Source organism: Podarcis liolepis (genome assembly GCF_965112155.1).
Source record: "Podarcis liolepis genome assembly, chromosome: 6".
NCBI classification, from domain to species: domain Eukaryota; kingdom Metazoa; phylum Chordata; class Lepidosauria; order Squamata; family Lacertidae; genus Podarcis; species Podarcis liolepis.
The window spans coordinates 76,715,324-76,734,827 of NC_139559.1; the positions used below are offsets into that span (position 1 = coordinate 76,715,324).

The 19,504-nt window shown below is 43.2% G+C and overlaps 2 protein-coding genes across 4 annotated transcripts in view; one reads left to right on the forward strand and one right to left on the reverse strand.

The window, feature by feature from the left end:
- LOC310710274 (uncharacterized protein) overlaps positions 1-19,504 on the forward strand; it is a 982,430-nt gene that overhangs the window by 934,497 nt on the left and 28,429 nt on the right. The window lies entirely within an intron of this gene.
- Positions 1-19,504, reverse strand: part of SASS6 (SAS-6 centriolar assembly protein) — a 20,975-nt gene continuing 1,471 nt past the window's right edge. The window contains exons 2-18 of one of the 3 annotated variants that reach the window (XR_014527916.1): positions 14,392-14,452; positions 13,169-13,248; positions 12,677-12,781; positions 11,394-11,565; positions 9,984-10,061; positions 8,759-8,878; positions 8,486-8,677; positions 8,067-8,261; positions 7,435-7,524; positions 7,167-7,346; positions 6,550-6,631; positions 5,234-5,355; positions 4,465-4,590; positions 3,868-3,965; positions 1,924-2,018; positions 306-1,817; positions 1-271 (exon numbers count right to left, since the gene is read on the reverse strand). Coding sequence is in view for 2 of the 3 variants with exons in the window: in XM_083511087.1 (XP_083367213.1) it covers positions 1,729-1,817; positions 1,924-2,018; positions 3,868-3,965; positions 4,465-4,590; positions 5,234-5,355; positions 6,550-6,631; positions 7,167-7,346; positions 7,435-7,524; positions 8,067-8,261; positions 8,486-8,677; positions 8,759-8,878; positions 9,984-10,061; positions 11,394-11,565; positions 12,677-12,781; positions 13,169-13,248; positions 14,392-14,452 (1,885 nt within the window). In the remaining variant the exon portion in view is untranslated. Of the gene's footprint in view, positions 1,818-1,923; positions 2,019-3,867; positions 3,966-4,464; positions 4,591-5,233; positions 5,356-6,549; positions 6,632-7,166; positions 7,347-7,434; positions 7,525-8,066; positions 8,262-8,485; positions 8,678-8,758; positions 8,879-9,983; positions 10,062-11,393; positions 11,566-12,676; positions 12,782-13,168; positions 13,249-14,391; positions 14,453-19,504 lie in introns of all 3 variants that reach the window. The other 2 variants (XM_083511088.1, XM_083511087.1) reach the window with 2 other exon arrangements.

Genomic DNA, 19,504 nt, shown 5'->3' on the forward strand with positions numbered 1-19,504 from the left:
TTCCACCAGCAATATTTGTTTCATTTTATTTGAAAATTTACTGAAACGAGCATTTAGATACATGTGAACATGCATTCTGATTAAAAGACAAATGTACAAATTTTACACTGCAAGGAATGATTCTGCCATACATGTTCAAATAATTTGTATTTACACACCTGTAACAATATACAAAAAGCCCATGTGCTAAAAAAGCAAGCCACTCATAAGTGGGTAACAACCTACTATGCTAACCACCTTTAAGAGACTTGAATATCATGACTGCTAATAGCTAAAGAAATGACACTTCAATTTTGAAATCACACATGTAGAGTTCCCAATATAAATCAGTGAGACTGATAAAAAAAATGCTTTGCAAAAATCTTACACTGCTTCTATTTAGAATAGAGAAGTGTAATCACAACCCACTGAGATTAATAGGTCTTGCACTGGGCATTAATCACCCACCATCAAGTATTCTGAAATTCCATAGCTTTTGGGAGAATCAGAATAGTGCTTATATATCTTACTGATTGCAGTAGCAATGTAAAGGCCTCAAAATCATTTTGAAGGATTGCTGATCTTCATTAATTTTACAAAAGTTGTTTGTTATAGGTATGCACCAGTTTTATGTTATATAAGACTTCTTAAATCATGCCACTATACATTGACTGCAACATTTTACAACTTAAAAACTAACATCTTAAGTTTAAAATAATTTGAAAAGCAGCAAAATTATCCTTTGTTGTGATTCAAATGTTGAACAGTTACTTAGAATGTTAAAGATACTCTGATATACTACAGACCATTAAGATATAAAAAGTTGATATATTTCAAAATTAAATGAAAATAAGAGTTTGCTGTAAGGCTGAACTCACCTGGCAAATCTAATTTAGACTGCTGCATTTGGTATTCAACAACGTCAAGTAATGCCTCCTGAATCCTGGTAAGAACTAGACACACTTGCTTACTATTAGGAATCTTGGTGGATTTTTGCACTGCTCAATGTCCCACTGAAATTAGTGGAACACTACCAAATTACTTATATTTAGGAGCAATGAAAAATAAATTTGCAAGATTGCAAAATAAACCTGGAGGAGCTTATTTACTTTTCTCCCTGTAAAGTTAGGAAAGGTTCAAAACGTTTATAAAGAGTGCCACCATCTAGTCAAATAAGCAACAGACAATCAATATTAAGGTAATTTAGTTTGACATGGTAAGTAGGACATTTTTGCACTTCTGAAAGCCTCCAAAGTGTTGCAAAGAATGAATGGATGAGCTCATCCTTGGTAAAATTTTAATTTAAATGTAACTAGGAGCTGGTAGCGATGACTTGAAGAGTCACAGCTGAAGTGCATAATAACTTTGACAAGCTTTAAAATAAAGAAAAGGCTCCAAGGCTTCAAAGATGAGTTTTTACCTCTGAGGTCCATATCCAAGAAACATGTAGCGCAGAGAATTCAGCCTGGGAGAGAAATTGCAAACCTTTCTTCCCGTCAGTGCACTTTGATAATAATTGATACAAAATTGCTCAATCACTCATTTGGGCCCTTACAATGTTGGAAGTCTTGTTAGGAAATTTCTGTAATTCACATTACAATGTAAGCAGACCAAAAAACCAGCTCTTGTTATCTCTCAGATATTTCATTGCTTACTAAATGAGTTTATGTTAACACTTTACAGGGGAGATAATCATAAAAAGAATTGCAACTGCTGATAAACTTTTTACCATGGCAAATACGTTGTCCACTATCCAGGGAAGTAAGCAGAGGGTCTGGAAGGTGCTGCAGATTTGGCTGGTATTTGAGTTTTTATCAAGGCAGTTGACTTCAGGTGTCCTAATAATGGGGAAAGGAATCTTAAATGAACAGCTTCCGAAGATTTCAAAAAGTTTTAGAGCAACTTCTCACATTTTAAGTTTAATGCACATGCATGCTTGCCCACCTGTGTTGTGAGATGTGTTTTGGCTGAGCCTTCGCAAGGGAATGCTGTCTTCTCTTTTCTTCAAATATTTTGCTTCCAATCCCATGTTTTCCCCACTAAATCAGAAGGAAGATACTTAAGAAGAAACCATTTCAGTTTGCCACACTCAAAGAATGTTTCTAAGTTCACTAAGCTGGGGTTTCATAAGATCTTCAAATAATACATTTTATGGTCTCCTTAAATACTGCTTTCTTTAGAAGAAGTCAAACTCTCCAGATGGTGTTGAGGACGGTCAGAGTTGTAGTCCAACCTGCTGGCTGGTGCTAATGGGAGCCCCAACAACATATTGAGGGCCACAAGTTAGACATTTCTTCAGGAACACTCAGACATGTAGCCTGTTTCGGACTGCCTTAGTCAAAGTAGTATTATTTGTATCTTGCCTTTCCACCAAGGAACTAAAGATAAGGTACATGGCTCTTCTATGTTTTATCTACCATAACATAACAGCCCAGTGAGGTAGATTAGGCTGTGAGAGACTGACTAGCCCAAGGTCACCCAGCAAGCTTGGCCGAGTGGAGATTTGAACCTGGGTCTCCCCAGCCAGCGTCCAAGGTCTAGGCAACACAACCATGTACATACGCAATAAACAATCTTTATAGAATTCCTTCAAACCATAACAAGTACAAAATGAAATCTTTAGTCTCAAAGTCTCTGAAAATCTTTAAATGAAGCGAGGTACCAGACTTTCTACGATGTGTATTCAGCAAATATGATGTCCAACACTGAACAGCGCTTCCGGATATTGACTACTGTTTCACAGAATTCTTCATCAGCGTGGTGGGAGGATATAGAATTGCTTCATAAACCCATCTGATTTCGAATGAATGTATGTAAATATCAAATGCTGTGGAACAGTGCTCATGTAATAGTGTCCAAGGCCTGGCAGCAGCTTTTGGGTTCTATTCAGATCAAGCCCATTGTCAGGGAGGGGCTACAGCTGGGAAGAGTCATATTGCTCACTGCTAGAGCATATGCTTTCCATGTAGAAAATCCCTGGTTCGGTTCCTGGGTATTTCCACTTAAAGGGATTAGGTAGCAGCTAATAGTAAAGGCATCTGATGGAGAGCCAGTGCCAGACATAGTAAGTAGATCAGTGATTCACATAACGTAGTATTAATTCCGCATAAAGCAGCTATACATCTTTAAGGGAAGTCAGACAATTCCACAAGGGATTTAGCTGATAATTTAAAAGTATGCATATCGAAATGACTGCATGTACGCAGTTTCACCTATACTTTAGATTCAAGCAGCATCACAAAATACTTTTGCATCTTCTCTGAATATCACATTCACTTTCTGGATCCTGCCACTTTTGATATGCCCAGTGTGGCCAGAGGAAAACAGAGCAATGCATTGCCATGTTGCCCTTTAGTCTCTGTCACTCTGTTATGGACGGTATTTTGATAGTTATCATAAATGGGTTCAGTCATACCGAATAGCTTCTCCATGAAAAGGAATCTGATGAAAAAGATCAGGCATACCTGTGTATAAAATCCCAAGAGATTTATCTCAAGGGTCGCTTGTGCACATTCCTCCCACTCAAAATTAAAAATAATACTGCTGCTGTTACTCTTGGGGTGTGGGCAGGAGAATACTTTCATTTTTTTTACAATTGGTCATCTAAAACATGTCTGAGGATCCTTTTTCAGTCAAAGGCCACATTCCTTCAAGGATAATATGATGGGAGACACATTCAGGATGTAGATACCTGCTTCCTTCCTTCTTGCCACCCTTTTCTCTCCCCACATCCTGCAGACTGCCATCAGAATGACAATCACTCTTGCCAAAGGACTTTGTGCCATCTATTTTGGCACCCCTTTCCTCTCTTCTGGCAACCTCCACCCATACATAATTAGGCCAGGGCCACCGATAGACCACTCCTCAACTAAAAGCACAAGCACTCACTTCTCTTTATTTGTTGGGTGATTCGTCATTGGAGGAATTCCTGGCTGCGAATCCGAACATCTGTTAATCTCTTGAGGTTGCACATTGAACTGAACCTGCTGGAAACAGAAAATTTTTCACACACTCACATTTCCATTTCTAGGCTTTAATTATACATTAAAGAATGCAAAGAAGACTTACTAAAATCTGGGTCATACGCACAACACTAAAACTTAATTTAAGCCACCAAGGGATAAACCTTAGGCTTCCAGACTCCCAGTATTTTGCTGAAATTATAAAGGAGGGCAGTTGTGAAAATTAATTTCACTTTATATACCTGCAAAAAGGAGAGGCTAAGAGATTTAAACAACTTAAGAGGGGAAAGACTTGTTCCTGAGGGATGAGGTTTGCCAAAACAGTGACAGGGTAATTTTTTTGTTCATTAAAAAATATTTGTTTTAGTTCTGCTGCCACAGGTAGCAGTTTCTCCATATGAGAACTTGCAGCTGAGTCCTTGTTACACGTATTCTTAAAGCCTGTATTCTGGGTGTGCAGCAGCTTATAATGCTAATGTGGAAAGATGCAATAGAATATAAAATTATATATTTGGGTGCCTGCCTTTTGTCCTGAAGTTTGCTGGTTGATGCTTTTGACAGCCACTGTATCTGGGAAACTTTGAAAAGGCAGCAAAGGAGAGATGGGATAGCCTAGTCCCGAGTTCAAAAATGGAATTCTGCTATCAACCTGCAAAAGAAAATTAACATTATAAAGCCAGAGCAACAACAGCACACTATTAGTTCCAGAGCTCCTTTCATACCTTTCCCCTTTTTTGTATTTAAAAGCAAACACATCCAAAATTAAACTATACTAATAATTTATATAGTACTTCATAATTTGTACTGTATTCTTTCCATTTGAAAACAAATTCCTCTATTTGTATCTTAATAGTACAGTGGTGCCCCGCAAGACGAATGCTTCGCAAGACGGAAAACCCGCTAGACGAAAGGGTTTTCCGTTTTGGAGGTGCTTCGCAAAACGAATTTCCTATGGGCTTGCTTTGCAAGACGAAAATGTATTGCGAGTTCCTGCGGGGGTTTTCCCCCCCCCTTTTCCCCAAGCCGCTTATCAGTTGATCCTAAGCCGCTAAACCGCTTATCAGCTGATCCGCTAAGCCCGCTAATCCGTCAATGGGCTTGCTTCGCAAGACGAAAAAACCGCAAGACGAAGAGACTCGCGGAACGGATTCTTTTCGTCTTGCGAGGCACCACTGTAGTGGATATTGGGTATAAGCACTTCCTTCTCTCCCAGTATGTGTAGAAATTAACACTATAGCAGAAGGAAAGGACCAGAAGGACCATACAAAAATTCATAAGGACATTACTATTACCATACTGTGAGGTGAAATGCCAGTTCTAGGAGTGGTACCACTAGGACTAGTAGATGTTCCTGACACTTCTTGCTTCCTCGTCATCTGAATTTCATTCAGCTGCTTGTTTAGCCATGTGATGACTGCAAAGAAAAAATGTGCACCAAGTATTTCACTTTTTAGGACTTTTATCTGCTGTTTTAAATCTAAACCATAGCTCAGTATACTGCTGGACAGCCATACATACCGTATTTTTCGCCCTATAGGATGCACTTTTTCCCCTCCAAAAATGAAGGGGAAATGTGTGTGCGTCCTATGGGGTGAATGCAGGCTTTCGCTGAAGCCTGGAGAGCGAGAGGGGTCGGTGCGCACCGACCCCTCTCGCTCTCCAGGCTTCAGGAAGCTCTGCGCAACCCTTGGGAGACCGGTGCAACTTCGCGCCGGTCTCCCAAGGATTGCGCAGAGCTGCCTGCATTCTGAAGCCTGGGGCGTGCTGAAGAGTGCGCCTGGGCTTCATGCACCTCTCCGCAACCCTAGGGAGCCCGGCGGTAAGTCGCGCCGGTCTCCCAAGGGTTGCGCAGAGCTGCCTGCATTCCCGGGCTTCGCGCAGCTCTGCTCAACCCTAGGGAGCCTGGCGTGACTTCCCACCGGGCTCCCTAGGCTTGCAGATAGCAGGCTGTTCTGGGGGCTGGGGTCAAGGGGAAGTTCGGGCTTCCCCCGCGCCAGCCCCGCGCCGGGGGGGGGAGAATAATTATTTTTATTCCCCCCCCCAAAAAAAAATAAAACTCGGTGCGCCCTATGGGGCGGTGCGCCCTATGGGGCGAAAAATACGGTAAATAATTCACAGTGCTATCTTATGAATGTCTACACTGAAGTCAGTCCATCAAGTTCAACATGCTTGGGTGTAGGACCGCAGCCTCAGTTTTGTCATATATTAAATTAGAGACTGAGAAACTTAGTCAGTACTCTGTGATAGCCTTACATGATAGATGGGAAGTGGGGAAATTACATTCAGGAATTATTTATTAAAAATTTAAATTACATAATGAAGTTGCAGAAGAGAGAAGGAAACAAAAGGGGAGGAATAAATATGGCAGCCCCAGAAATTCTTCTTTAGGTTTCAGCTGCCAAACAGGATTCTTAGTCTTTGCACAGTAATATTTACATGCTTGCACTTCCTTAACAGAAAGCTGATCAACTGCCACATATCTAAGAACATAGAATTTGTAGACCCACGAAAGTGAGATTACGTCTCAAACCAGCTTCAGTTGTTAGGCTCTGAAAAGTTGATAGGATTAGATATTAGTGGCTAATGCAAGAATCTCATATACACACACCGTTTTCATTGGTTTTGAGAAGATGCTTGCTTTCCTCCAGCTTCTGTACTGTAGCTTCCAATTGTTCCTGCAACTTGCACACCTGAAATGTTTTAACACAGGGGTCAGCAAACTCTTTCAGCAGGGGGCCAGTCCACTGTCCCTCAGACCTTGTGGGGGGCTAGACTATATATATATATATATTGGGGGTGAACGAATTCCTATGCCCCACAAATATCCCAGAGGTGCATTTTAAATAAAAGGACACATTCTACTCATGTAAAAACATGCTAATTCCCGGACTGTCCGCAGGTTGGATTTAGAAAGCGATTGGGCCAGATCCAACCCCTGGGCCTTAGTTGGCCTATCTCTTGTTTTAACACTATCAGTCCATAGCAGTTTAACTGGCAGCACCAAAACTTACTTTAAAAGCAAAGTGTATTAAGTCTATTGAAAAGCTCATACTGACGGTATTTCCACCACACCATAGAATTAGTCTGCCAATCATATGAACAGGGATTATGCAAAATGATTCAAGGCAGAGACCTAGCATGAACTGAAATAGCATGAGTTTAAAGTTAAGCATCTTTTTTTTAAAAAAACACACTTACTGGATAGAAACCTGACCCTTAAGTTACCTCTTGCTCTTTTGCTCGGAGAGAACTTTCTGCTTCCTGTAGATCCTTTTGTTCTTTCTGCAGTTTTTCTTCTTTTTCAGCCAAGAGTTTTTCTTGCTGAATTGTTACTGTATTTTTCAGCTTCAGTTTGCTCATTAGAGTCTTTACATCGCCTTGCAATTTCTTTATTATCTCATTGGCCTAATAAACAACCGCATAATTTTAAATTAAGAACACCTGAAGTCAAATAAGCATCATCAAGAAGGTCAATAACGTGTTTTGAACAAACCTTAAGGAGTTCAGATGATAGTGACTTTAGTGTTGTTTCCAGATTTCCTATTTGAATTTGTTTCTTTTCTATATTTTTTTCCAGGTTTACCTTTTAAAAGAGCATATATTGTATTAGGGAGGTTTTGTTTTGCCAAGAAATATTCACATGGATCTGTTGCATAAAGTAACAAGAACACTAGTTCTGAAATTCCTATTCTGTAATGTAAAATGCTAGCAATTTCTTAAAAGCCTATCACATCCAAAAATGCTTATTTATATTACTATAGTGACTACAGCGTGGTGAAATATATAACTTTTTAAAAAGTCAATACATTGCAGTATTGCCTACACTTTCTAAATATAGCCATAATCCGGAGAACTACATAACTATCTCTGTGTGCCCAGCAGCTTTTGGATTTGTTTTTCTAATGGGAATGTCCCATGTCACACAGCACACTATTTTTAAAACTTAAAAGGAATTTCAAGGGCATATTGACGAGCATAACACTTATGTTGTATCAAATAGGAAGTAAAGTAGATGGGGCATGAGGAACCCCTGCTTTTTCGATTGTAGCTCATGTTCTTTCATTTCAGCATTCAGTTCTCCATGAATTAAAGTACTGCTGCATTCTAGAAAGTAAAATTAAGAACCTTTTGCTCATGTGTTGCATCCGATACTTCTTTTGCCCTAGCAACCAGATCCTCCTTGCTTTTGACCTCCTGTTCTAAAACAGCAACTCGAGTCTGCAGCTGATTTACTAGTTTTTCTTTTTCATGGCATTCAGCATCTAGGGTCGCATTCTCTCGACGTAGAGACAGAACTTCCTGGTTTGCTCTCTGGCATTCCTATGTGGTGGAAGAAATATTTTACAAGCATTTTAACAAAAATGTTGCTGGCAAAAATTCATGCTTTGTTTCATGCTTGACAGTAGTTAAGCATATTCTATAAAAACAAAACAAAAAAACTTGTTTTCAATACATAACCGGCAATATTTCGTATATTTGTATGAGTGACTGGAAACTATCAAATTGTCTCCCAACATAGATCTTAATAGGTGAATATCACTTACATCTTCTATGCCAGACAATTTCGCTTTAAGTTCTCTGACTGTCGAATCGCCTTTGTATCTCCTTTCCATTAGCTCCTTGTTGACATTTTCCAATTCCTTCAACCTATTCTGCAGCTGCTGCACTGTTTTCTGATGCAAGCTTTCCAGATCCCTTTTCTGTTGCTCATTCTGTTGTTGATATTGTGCTTGTGCCTACAAAGAAAAGCAATTACTTGAGCAACTACTAAAGGCATAAGGATTCTGCTAGATGTATATAGGTTTCTCTTTACACACCTGCAGAGCTTTCTCCTTCTCATTTGTCAGTTCCTGGGTATATTTGTTGGTTAGAGATGCTGTTTTGGATGCCAATTCATTTCTCAACTTGTCCAATTCCCTGCTCTTTTCCGACAAGCTCTAAATATGAGAAAATAAAAATACAGTAGTAAGATGGTCAACTTGCATGTAATTGAAGGGTTTTAATCAATACTGTGCCAGTGCTTTATAAAATGGTTACAGGCAGGTTATTCTATTACAAACACATCCCACTGCCACCTGCTATCCCAGAAAAAAACATAATTGCTTTGCACTTTACATCATTATATAGACATACACAATTCTTCTGTTTTTACAGAAACCTATAGCACCTTAAACACTAAAACTTAAGCGTAGTATGAGCTTTTAAAGCTGAGCCCACCCTAACCTCCCGTGCATCTGATGAAACAGGCTTTTGCCTATTTTAGCACAAGCTGCAATAAGTTTGTTACACTTCAAGGAGCCAGAGAACTCTTCAGCCATCTAATGCAGCTATTCTTAAATCATTTCCTCTCCTCCTGTACTGAATTCTCAGCAAGAAGGCATATCACAGATCCTAAATTTAGACACAGTATTTATACAATGAATTCAATCAAATAGAGAGAATAATCTTCATTTTCTGTTAATCCCACCCCTCAAAACACAATTTCATGGGGAGCCTTTGGGCTCATTCTCTTAGCCCCGACACCTTAGTGCAACAAATTGAATTGCATGTTCTTTCCCTGCCCTGCCCACACCTCTAATTCCTCCTTCCCTCTGTTGTTTTGCTATGTCTGACTTTGATTTGAGTGCCCCTTGGGGTAAGGATCTGTCAGACTTTCTCTCTCTAAAAGGGTCAGGTACAAGAAGATCATTAAGTAAACACAATACAGTAATTAAATAATAGAAGGAGTCGAACACTGCTCAAGCAGACTTCGATTTGTGCAATGGGTTCCTATCCTCTCTGCAGCCCCCCAATGTACTCCAAAAATCTGTTCCAGAGGGGTTGTCATTTTAAAGACATGCAGGGGGGAGCGTAAAGAATCAGAGAATTGCAGAGGGTCATATAGTCCAAAGCAGGAATCTCAACTAGAGGAAGGTGATGCCCCAGTGCTTACAGTGGAAGTTTTGCTCACACACAGATAACATTGTACACAACCCAACACAGGGTGGATTTTTTTAACATTAATTTTCTACCATTTGACCCACAGTGGAATTCTGCTCTTACCTGCTGGGCATAGTTCAGCTGTCTTGTAAGGTCCTCGTCTGTTTTTCTAAGTTTCTGTTCCAGCAGCAATTTTTCTTCCTAGGTACAGTTGACAGCTTTGTCGGTCAATGCAACCCTTTCCAGTTCTTGAAATCATTAAACCTACAATCCTAAACATTTTCATGCGTAGGACTGCACTGCTATTCAGCACATCAGATACAAACTCACTCCTGTTACAGGAGTTGGGCTACTTAATTATTGGGTGCTTTTCCATAGGCCTAATTCAGAAAGATGTACTGGCCTCGTTTGCATATCACATTAAACCATAGTTAAAATGAAGTATGGCTTAATGTGAATGAACAGCATGTTGGTGCACACTGCTGAACTCACAAGTGCTTTGCTTTTATTCCGCTGCGCTACAAGGAAACAAACACAGGCCTGAGGCTTCTTTCCCTCAAACAAATCATGAGTGGTAAGCCAAGAACAAACCTTGGATTCAATTCATAGTTTGGCTGGAGAGAAACAAACCAAAACCCAAGTCCAGATGACGATAAGCCAGAACGTACCGTATTTTGCGCCCCATAGGACGCTCTGGCCCATAGGACGCACCTAGTTTTTTGGGGGGGAAGGTGCAGGGCTGGAAGAACCAGGTCGGGGAACAGTGGGAAGGCACGCTCTGCCTCCCCGCTGTCCCCCAAGCTTGGCTGGCGATGGGCAGAGCTGTGCTGATCCCGGGATGGCAGGCAGCTCTGCGCCGCCATCCGGAGCGGGGCGGAGCTTAGCGCCCCGCTCCGGATGGTGGCGCAGAGCTGCGCTGGTCCCAGGACTGCAGGCAGCTCTGCGCGGCCACCGGGAGCGGGGCGGAGCTTCGCCCCCCGGCTCCCGGTGGCCGCGCAAAGCTGCGCTGATCCCGGGACTGCAGGCAGCTCTGCGCAACCCTCGGAGCCGGTCTCCCGAGGGTTGCGCAGAGCTTCCTGAAGCCTGGAGAGCGAGAGGGGTCAGTGCGCACCGACCCCCCACGCTCTCCAGGCTTCAGCGAAAGCCTGCATTCGCCCCATAGGACGCAGGCACATTTCCCCTTCATTTTTGGAGGGGAAAAAAGTGCGTCTTATGGGGCGAAAAATACGGTAACTTGTTCCTGGCAGTGCAGCAGGAGCACCTGCAATATCACATTAAACCGTACTTTATTTCAACATTGGTTTAATGTGATGTGTGAACTTTCAATTGTAAAATATAGAAAACTTATGTCAAGGTGGCCTTGTTACACCACTGTCATGAAAAGAAAAGCAGAGTATGCCAGACCACACAGCAGGACACACCCCACAACTTTGTATTTTGCTTCCTCATTTAGACAAAGTGACCCAAGCTAGTCGCTATGCCGAAAGATCCAAAAATGTAACCCAAAACATACAACTGAAATCTTAGTTTTACCTTAACGCATTTCAAACAGGTTGCCAGAAACTTCTTGATTTCTGCATCATTTCCGGGTAGGAATTTCAGTGATAAGTGGGTGAGGTGTTTAAATGGGTTTGTCTCAACCACATTTAAAAAAGCAGGAGTGTGATCTAAATTAGGGCCTGATGAAACCAGGTGCAGCAAAAACCTAAAAAGAATAAGAACACATTAAAAATGACTTGCTAGCTGAGTCTCTCACCACATGATGCACATATCCTTATGGAAGGGTAGGCTGGTACAAAGGAAATAACTCTTCCAACTCCACTGCTATCCAACTGGTGTGTTAATCCACCAATCATTACAAATACTGGCTACTTCCTCTGCCCACTGGTAGCAGTGTGGATCAATGCAGGTGCAACAACCTTTTCCTAAGCAGTCTGCAAGCCTTATTTAAAAAGCCAGCAACAATCTTTTGGAAGTAGCTCATGAAAAGGCAAAGGAAATGGAATAAGGAAGCAGCGGGGGGGGGGGGGAGAGGCACATTGCACTATAACAGAGTATTAGATGGACTGGGCAGAGTTTGTACTTGCCTCTAACTCTACTGCAGCAAGAGGTATGTGTTCTCCACTTAAAGGGTGTCAACAACCCCAACTAGCACTCGTAGAGTCAAGTCAAAGCAAAATATAATTGATAGATTTATATGGAATAATTCAACACAGAGCTAAGCAGATTGCTCTGGCAGCACAAACATTTCTCCTTTCCTAATAATAATAATAATTGATGGGAGGGCGTTCCACAAGACAGGCGCCACTACTGAGAAGGCCCTCTGCCTGGTTCTCTATAACTTCGCTTCTCGCGGTGACAGAACCACCAGAAGGCCTTCGGCACTGGACCTCAGTGTCTGGGCAGAACGATGGAGATGGAGGTGGAGATGCTCCTTCAGGTATACTGGCCCGAGGCCGTTTAGGGCTTTAAAAGTCAGTACCAACACTTTGAATTGTGCTCGGAACAATGGGACAATCAGCTCTCTCCTCCTCCAGCTCACTGTTCTAGCAGATCTCCTGCCCCCTCCCCATGTCAATTTGGGAGAGGGCATGGGGACAGGAGAGTGGGTAAGCCCACTTGTGCAGGCTTCCATTAGCTGAATTCTGCCCATAGGTTTTGCATTGCCCATTTTTGTTGTTACCGAACGTGAGATTTCAAATGGTGTTAATAAAATAAATAAGTGCTTTAGACACAATCAGTCTCCTTGAATCCTACTTTTGTTGTTTGTATTACTTGTTTTAAAGAAAACAGACTACTGCTTAAGCGTTACTAACCTTGGGATGTCTTTATTTTGTTCTTGGATACAATGTTGAAGGAGGTCTATAAATCGCTGAGGAAAAGCAGAAAAATCTACCAGAAGACTCTGCTGGAGTTTTAAACTATATAAAAAGAAAAGGTATAATAAGTATGTATTCCTATAGACTATTTGTTACTAAAATCATAGAATTGTAGAGTTGGAAAGGATCTTGAGGGTCATCTGGTCTAACACCCTGCAATTAGATCATACATGGTATATGACCATCCAACCTCTGCTTAAAAACCTCCAAGGAAGGAGAGTCCAACAGGTCTTGTGGGAGTCTGTTCCACTGTCAAACAGCTCTTAGTGTCAGAAAGTTATTCTTGATGTTTAGTTGGAATCTCCTTTTTCCTTCTGAGATATGCAAGTCATTAGGTACTTAGGAACAATGTTCATAATAATCATTAGCTAAAGCGCAGCTTCCCAAACTTTTATCTAAGTATTTTCTAATCAGAACTTGATAACTTACCTTTGAAAATCTTCCTCGGAAATAACAAGATTGTATAGAAAGAAGGGGTCAGAATCCTCAGTTAGACGAACAACTAAATCCTAGAAGAAAATAGTTTGGAGAAATTTATTACAGCTTCACAATTCTTTCGGAGTCACGCATTCAGTGGCTTTGTCTGCACACTGAACTATATGTAACAGTTTGTTTTAACTATGGATTGTTTTCAATTTATTTAAATATTTCCATATCCCCTTTGATTAAGAAAAAAATCTCAAGGTGGTTCACAATCAAACATACAATAAAATACAATAAAAACAAAACAAAAAAAGTTAAGAAAAAATCAATATGCTGATATTAATGGTTAGCAAAAACCTGAAGTAGTAGTATGTTTTTAGCAACCACTGCTAACCAAGAGTAGGTGTTTGCCTTATCTCAAGGGAGACTGTTTCACTGGCAGGGTACCACAACAAAAAGGCCTTTTTCTTGGCTGTCACAAGATGAGCTACAAACCTAGTAACAAACCTGGGTTACCACTCATAATTTGTCTGGAGAAAGACAAATAACAAGGCTGAGTTTAGATTACATGCTAAGCAAAACCTTGGCTTAACTGACAGAAGGAAGAGGACAGCAGGAGGAACAAAGTGCGCACAATCCAATCTCCAGCAGTCTGCTTGTTCATCCTAAACCATTGTTCAGTTTAGCATTACATGCAAACCAGCTCAAAGTAGTAACAAAGTAGAAAACAATCCACGGGTACTCTGCTAGGCTTGGACATTCAAACAAACCATGCCTTAGTGTTACCCATGCATCTTGTAACTGTTGAATGCATCTATACAACAGATGATACCACAGCACAATAACATAGAAATATTAACCCCCCAAAAATGCTTATTCATAACGTTCCACAAGAAACTGTACAGCAGTGCCTACAAGAAGGATGGGGACTTGTGGACCTCCATATGTTGTTGAACTACATCATCCCTGTCCATTGTCCATGCCCCAGCCTTTAGGGCATTGTTTATACTTAGGAAATGTCTCAGGAAACACAGTGTATGTTTTTTTTTGGGGGGGAGACTACTAATCCCCAGAAATCTATTACTTCTTACAAGGCTACTGTTCATGGAATCAAATTTGTTTGGTGCTAGCTGTTTTATCGATGAGCCTACTTTGTGTTAGTAAACATGATCATATGAAGAAGCAACTAAAGGATAGCAAAGCCAACACATGACAAACAAAGTACAAACCTTTCTATGAATGGGATTTGTTGTTGAATGCAGCTCAATATTCACGCGAACGTTTATTCGCCTGCAAAAGAGACATGTGACTCCGTCTTTATTCTTCATTTTACTAAATGAAATATTTTGTACTTCAGCTCTGATCAAGATTTTCACAGGAAAAATTAGATTAAGTGCTAAAATAAGCTACAAAACAGCAATGAAGCCTTAATCATTGAAATATTTAGATTACCGTATTTTTCGCTCTATAACACGCACCTGACCATAACACGCACGTAGTTTTTAGAGGAGGAAAACAAGAAAAAAAATTCTAAATGAAATAGTAGATGTATGATTTTTGTGGTTCATGCTGTGGCCACAGACATGTGATCTGATGGTGAGTTTGGGGTGACCCAGTGCAAAAATCCTGAGGATCCATGTGGATCCGTGCTTTGTAACCACGTTTTAAGTGGGGAGGGAAGGAAAAGCACTCAAGGGATAAGGAGCAGCGTGGGGTGGGTGGAGAAGCAGCTTTTCTGCGAGCTGAGCAGGGAGGGAAAGAGCACTGTTGCTTTAAAGGTATACTTAAGGTATTTGCCCTGTGCCTGGGGTTTTTTCCATTTAACAGTTTGCAGCCTTTTTCTTCTGCTCCTTGTTTTGAGGCAGAATAGATTTGAGCAAGTGAGGAGGACTTGGATTGCAGGGGATTTGCCATTAGCTGTGTAAAAGCTCTCCTCCTTGCAGCCTTCTACTTTGTTTGTACAGGTGGCTACTGGTATCAGGTTCAGTTTGAGTGATAAGCAGCCACCAGCAGCAATAGAATGGAGAACAAAAAGCAGAAGGGGCACTAGGACCCAGACAATGCTCAAATCTATCCTGCCTGAAAACAGCTGAAAAGCGGGGGGATAGCCTTTTCTTTTACTTCCTGGTTTTCACTGCGCTCGTGGCTCAGAGCTCCAGGTTGGTTTTGGGGTTTTTTGCTGCTGGTTGCTTAAACTTTATCCTTCCTGATCCAAGCCCTCCTGTCCCTCTGCAGCCTCATTGCTCCATTTAGAGAGCGCTGGGACCTTTGCTAGCTGAGGCTGCAGCAGCTGTTACCGGCTACTTTAAAAGCGCCTGCTGGCTTTGAACTGCCTGCCTTCTCCCGGCTTGCTATGGCTCCCGTCTGTCCCTCCTCGCGTGTAAGCGGCTGCTGCCCGCTTTGCTGGCATGGCTCTCCTTCCCTCCCTCCTCCTCAGCTCCTCCCCCTCCTCCTGGCTGTAAAGCAAGCAAAGTTAGAGCCGTGCAAAGCCCTGCAAGCGGCTCCGCTTTGCTTGACTGACGGCAGCCATGGCTCCGGTCGAGTGCATTCGCTCCGTAACACGCACAGGCATTTTCCCTTACTTTCTAGGAGCAAAAAACTGCGTGTTATGGAGCGAAAATTACGGTATATTTATATTCAGCTAGGAGGTTTTCTCAACAATACAAAAGTAAACTTGTGTAACAGATACTTTTCTTAATGTAATGTCTCCATACATGCCACTTGCTTTAAAATTGCTATCTAAACCATTCATTCATACACATATCACTAATCCTAAAACCAATCCACTAATATGGAGTGGTATGCAACCAAGTTTTACTTACAGTAGACACATTGACATTAATGGACTTTACAGTCATGTTTGTTAATTTCAATGGGTTTACTCTAAGTGAACCTTAGTTTCATACCACCCATTGTTTAGTCAATAACAACAAGCCCACTCACTGAATGTGGATCCTTATGAAGCCAAAACAGTACAAGTTATCAGCAGGCTACATTATCATTTCCAATGGGGATGCGGTGGTGGGAACAACTCAAAACAGCCCAGGCCGAAATATTGGGAAATACTAGAAAAAGATGGAGATACTTGGAGATTGCAGAGTTTGGAGAAATTAAAGGATAAAGTGCGAGATTGGTTACACTATGCTCAGATTAAGGAGGTTTTCAATTCGGACAAAAAGATAGGATTCCAGGTGGAAAAATCGAAACTAGAAACAGAACTGTTAGAACCTAAGACTAAGGTACTTTCAAAAATGTAACTTGCTGTTAAAATGGAATACACAAGATGAAACGGTTAAATCAGCTATGATAAAATGGGCACAGGATATTGGGTACAATATTATGTTTGCTGACTGGGAAAGGTTATGGACCACCGGTGTGAAGTTCACGGCATGTAATGCCTTGAAAGAAAATGTTATGAAAATGATATATAGGTGGATATATAGGAGCTCCTTGGAGGAGAAAGCGGGCGATGAATGCAATGCACGAAATATATGAGAGGCGACCAGGTTTTGCAGGTGAGGGGCCCCCGCCAGCCTCCGCTCCCAACACCCGGCGCAACGACGCCGAAGTTTCCCCCTGGGCTGCTCCCCCCGGCTCCCCTTCGCCCTCCCGGCTCTCTCTGCCGCCCACTGGGGACCCCCCTCACCTGCCAAGTCCGGAGCGCCGGTGGAAGTTGCATGCATGCATGCAGGGCGCCGCGTTGCCATTGCATTGCACTGCACTCCATGCAACGCCTGCACGCATGCATTGCCTTGCACGCCCGCCAAGGGGTCTCCCCGCGGTCCGATGCGTCCCCTCCGGCGCGGATGCAGCATTGCAAAAATAACCCCCCCCCCAAAGCAGCCCTACCTGGGGGGCAGCATCCGCCTCCACTGCTCCGCCTCCGCGGGGATCCCCGGGCTCCATCCTGCCGCCCGATCTCTGCGGGGGCGCAGGCAGGCTGCGCGGGGTCTGCGCGGAAGAGCCCCTGCCCGCCCGGCCGCCGCCGCTGCGCTCATTCCATGGCCGGGAGAAGAGCGCTTCAAACAAAACGCCCGGCCCGCCAGGCCACGCTGGGAAACGTAGTTTGCGCACCCCGCGCGGGCACGGAGCCCAAGGGCGAGGGGACTACGGATCCCGGCAGCCCCCGCGCCGGGGACGGAGGGGGAGAGGCCGGGTGCAGGGATGGAGGGACGGGTGGGCGAGCGAGTGAGTGGCAGCCGCCAAGCCTTGGCCGAGAGCCAGGAAGGGCCTCCCCGGAGGAGGAGGAGGGAGGCGCAGAGCGGGAGGGAGGGAGGGAACCCCAGGGGTCATCTAGTGACGGCGCCCCAATCGAAAATTTGACTTTTTTAAAAAAAAATCTTTCGAATTTTTTAATTTTTCCCGCGGCACACCAGGCAACATCTCGCGGCACACTAGTGTGCCGCGGAACAGTGGTTGGGAAACACTGCCCTAGGGTTAACGCTTTCTGGGAAAAAGGTATTTAAGTACAGTGGTACCCCGCAAGACGAATGCCTCGCAAGACGGAAAACCCGCAAGACGAAAGGGTTTTCTGTTTTGGAGGCGCTTCGCAAGACGAATTTCCCTATGGGCTTGCTTCGCAAGAAGAAAGCCCATAGGGAAATCTCCGGGGACCTCTTTTAAATGCTGGTGGTGGGGAGCAAAGCCTTTCCCCCCCTCCGGCCTTCAGAAGAGGTCCAGGAAGGCTGGCGGGGGCCGAAAGGCTTTGCTCCCCACCGCCAGCATTTTAAAAGCAGTGCAGTCCGGGATAGCAGCGAAGCGCTTCCCGCTATCGCGGACGGCTTTTGAAGGCAGGCGGGGGGGAGCAAAGACTTTCGCCCCCCCGCCCGCCTTCAGAAGAGGTCCTGGACCTCTTCTGAAGGCGGACGGGGGGCGAAAGTCTTTGCTCCCCCCTGCCTGCCTTCCCGGGAGAGCGGAGAAAGGCAGCGCGTTTCTCCGCTGTCCCGGACGGCTTTTGAAGGCAGGCGGGGGGGGGCAAAGACTTTCGCCCCCCGCCCGCCTTCAAAAGAGGTCCAGGACCTCTTCTGAAGGCGCGCGGGGGGCAAAAGTCTTTGCTCCCCCCTGCCTGCCTTCCCGGGAGAGCGGAGAAAGGCAGCACGTTTCTCCGCTGTCCCGGACGGCTTTGGAAGGCAGGCGGTGGGGCAAAAGTCTTTGTCCCCCCTGCCTGCCTTCCCAGGGGCTTTTACATCGCCCCGGACAGCGGAGAAGTCCTCCGCTGTCCCGGGATTTTTTAAAATGCTGGGGGTGGGAAGAAAAGGCCTTGTCCCCCCCCCCCCCAGCCTTCAGAAGAGGTCGGGGGACAGACTGTCCCCGGACCTGGTCTGAAGGCGGTTTCCATAGGAACGCATTAATTGATTTTCAATGCATTCCTATGGGAAACCGTGCATCGCAAGACGAAAAACTCGCAAGAAGAAAAAACTTGCGGAACGAATTAATTTCGTCTTGCGAGGCACCACTGTATACCTTCTCTAAGAAACCAGAGTCCTTCCTTTTGGGTATTGTTGGTCAGAGGGTGTTAAAGAAGGACCGAACTTTTTTTATGTATGCAACAACAGCAGCAAGAATACTTATCGCAAAATATTGGAAGACCCAAGATTTGCCCACCGTGGAAGAATGGCAGACGCAACTGATAGACTACATGGAACTGGCAGAAATGACTGGCAGAATCCGAGACCTGGGAGAAGAGGCAGTGGAAGAGGACTGGAAAAAGTTTAAGGACTATTTACAAAAACATTGTAAATTGTATGAGTGTTAAGAAGGATGCAGGACTGAAAACAACACGGCACCAGCAATTTAGTTGAAAGAAATATGAGAATAAGTGAGATCTGAGAAAAAGATAAATTTTGGAATAGCATTATGTCTAAATTAAGTATTTAAGCATTCGATAAAAATATTTAAAGTCGGAGACATAATATTTGAAAGTTACAAAATAGGAGTTGAAACAAGGTGATAAATTGCTGTTTATAATTTTATAATTGGCAATGCAGGAATGGGAGATGTGAGGAAGTCCAAAAGGCTAAGAAAATATGGTTGTTGGGTTTTTGATTTTGTTGTATGTTTTCTATTATATGTTAATCCTTTTGCTTTTCTCTGTTTTTCTTTGTTTGTTGTATTTGGGTGATGGTTTTATATGTGTTTGGTGAACTTAATGTTTAAAATCCTTAATAAATATCTTTAAAAAAAAACAAAACTCAAAACAGCCCAGTGCAGATTGTGCATGATCAGTGAGCACAAGATGCCGAGCAACTGTTGGGGCAGCAGTGATGGTGAGGAGTGGTACCTTGGTTTACTAACTTAATCCGTTCCGGAAGTCCGTTCTTAAACCAAAGCGTTCTTAAACCA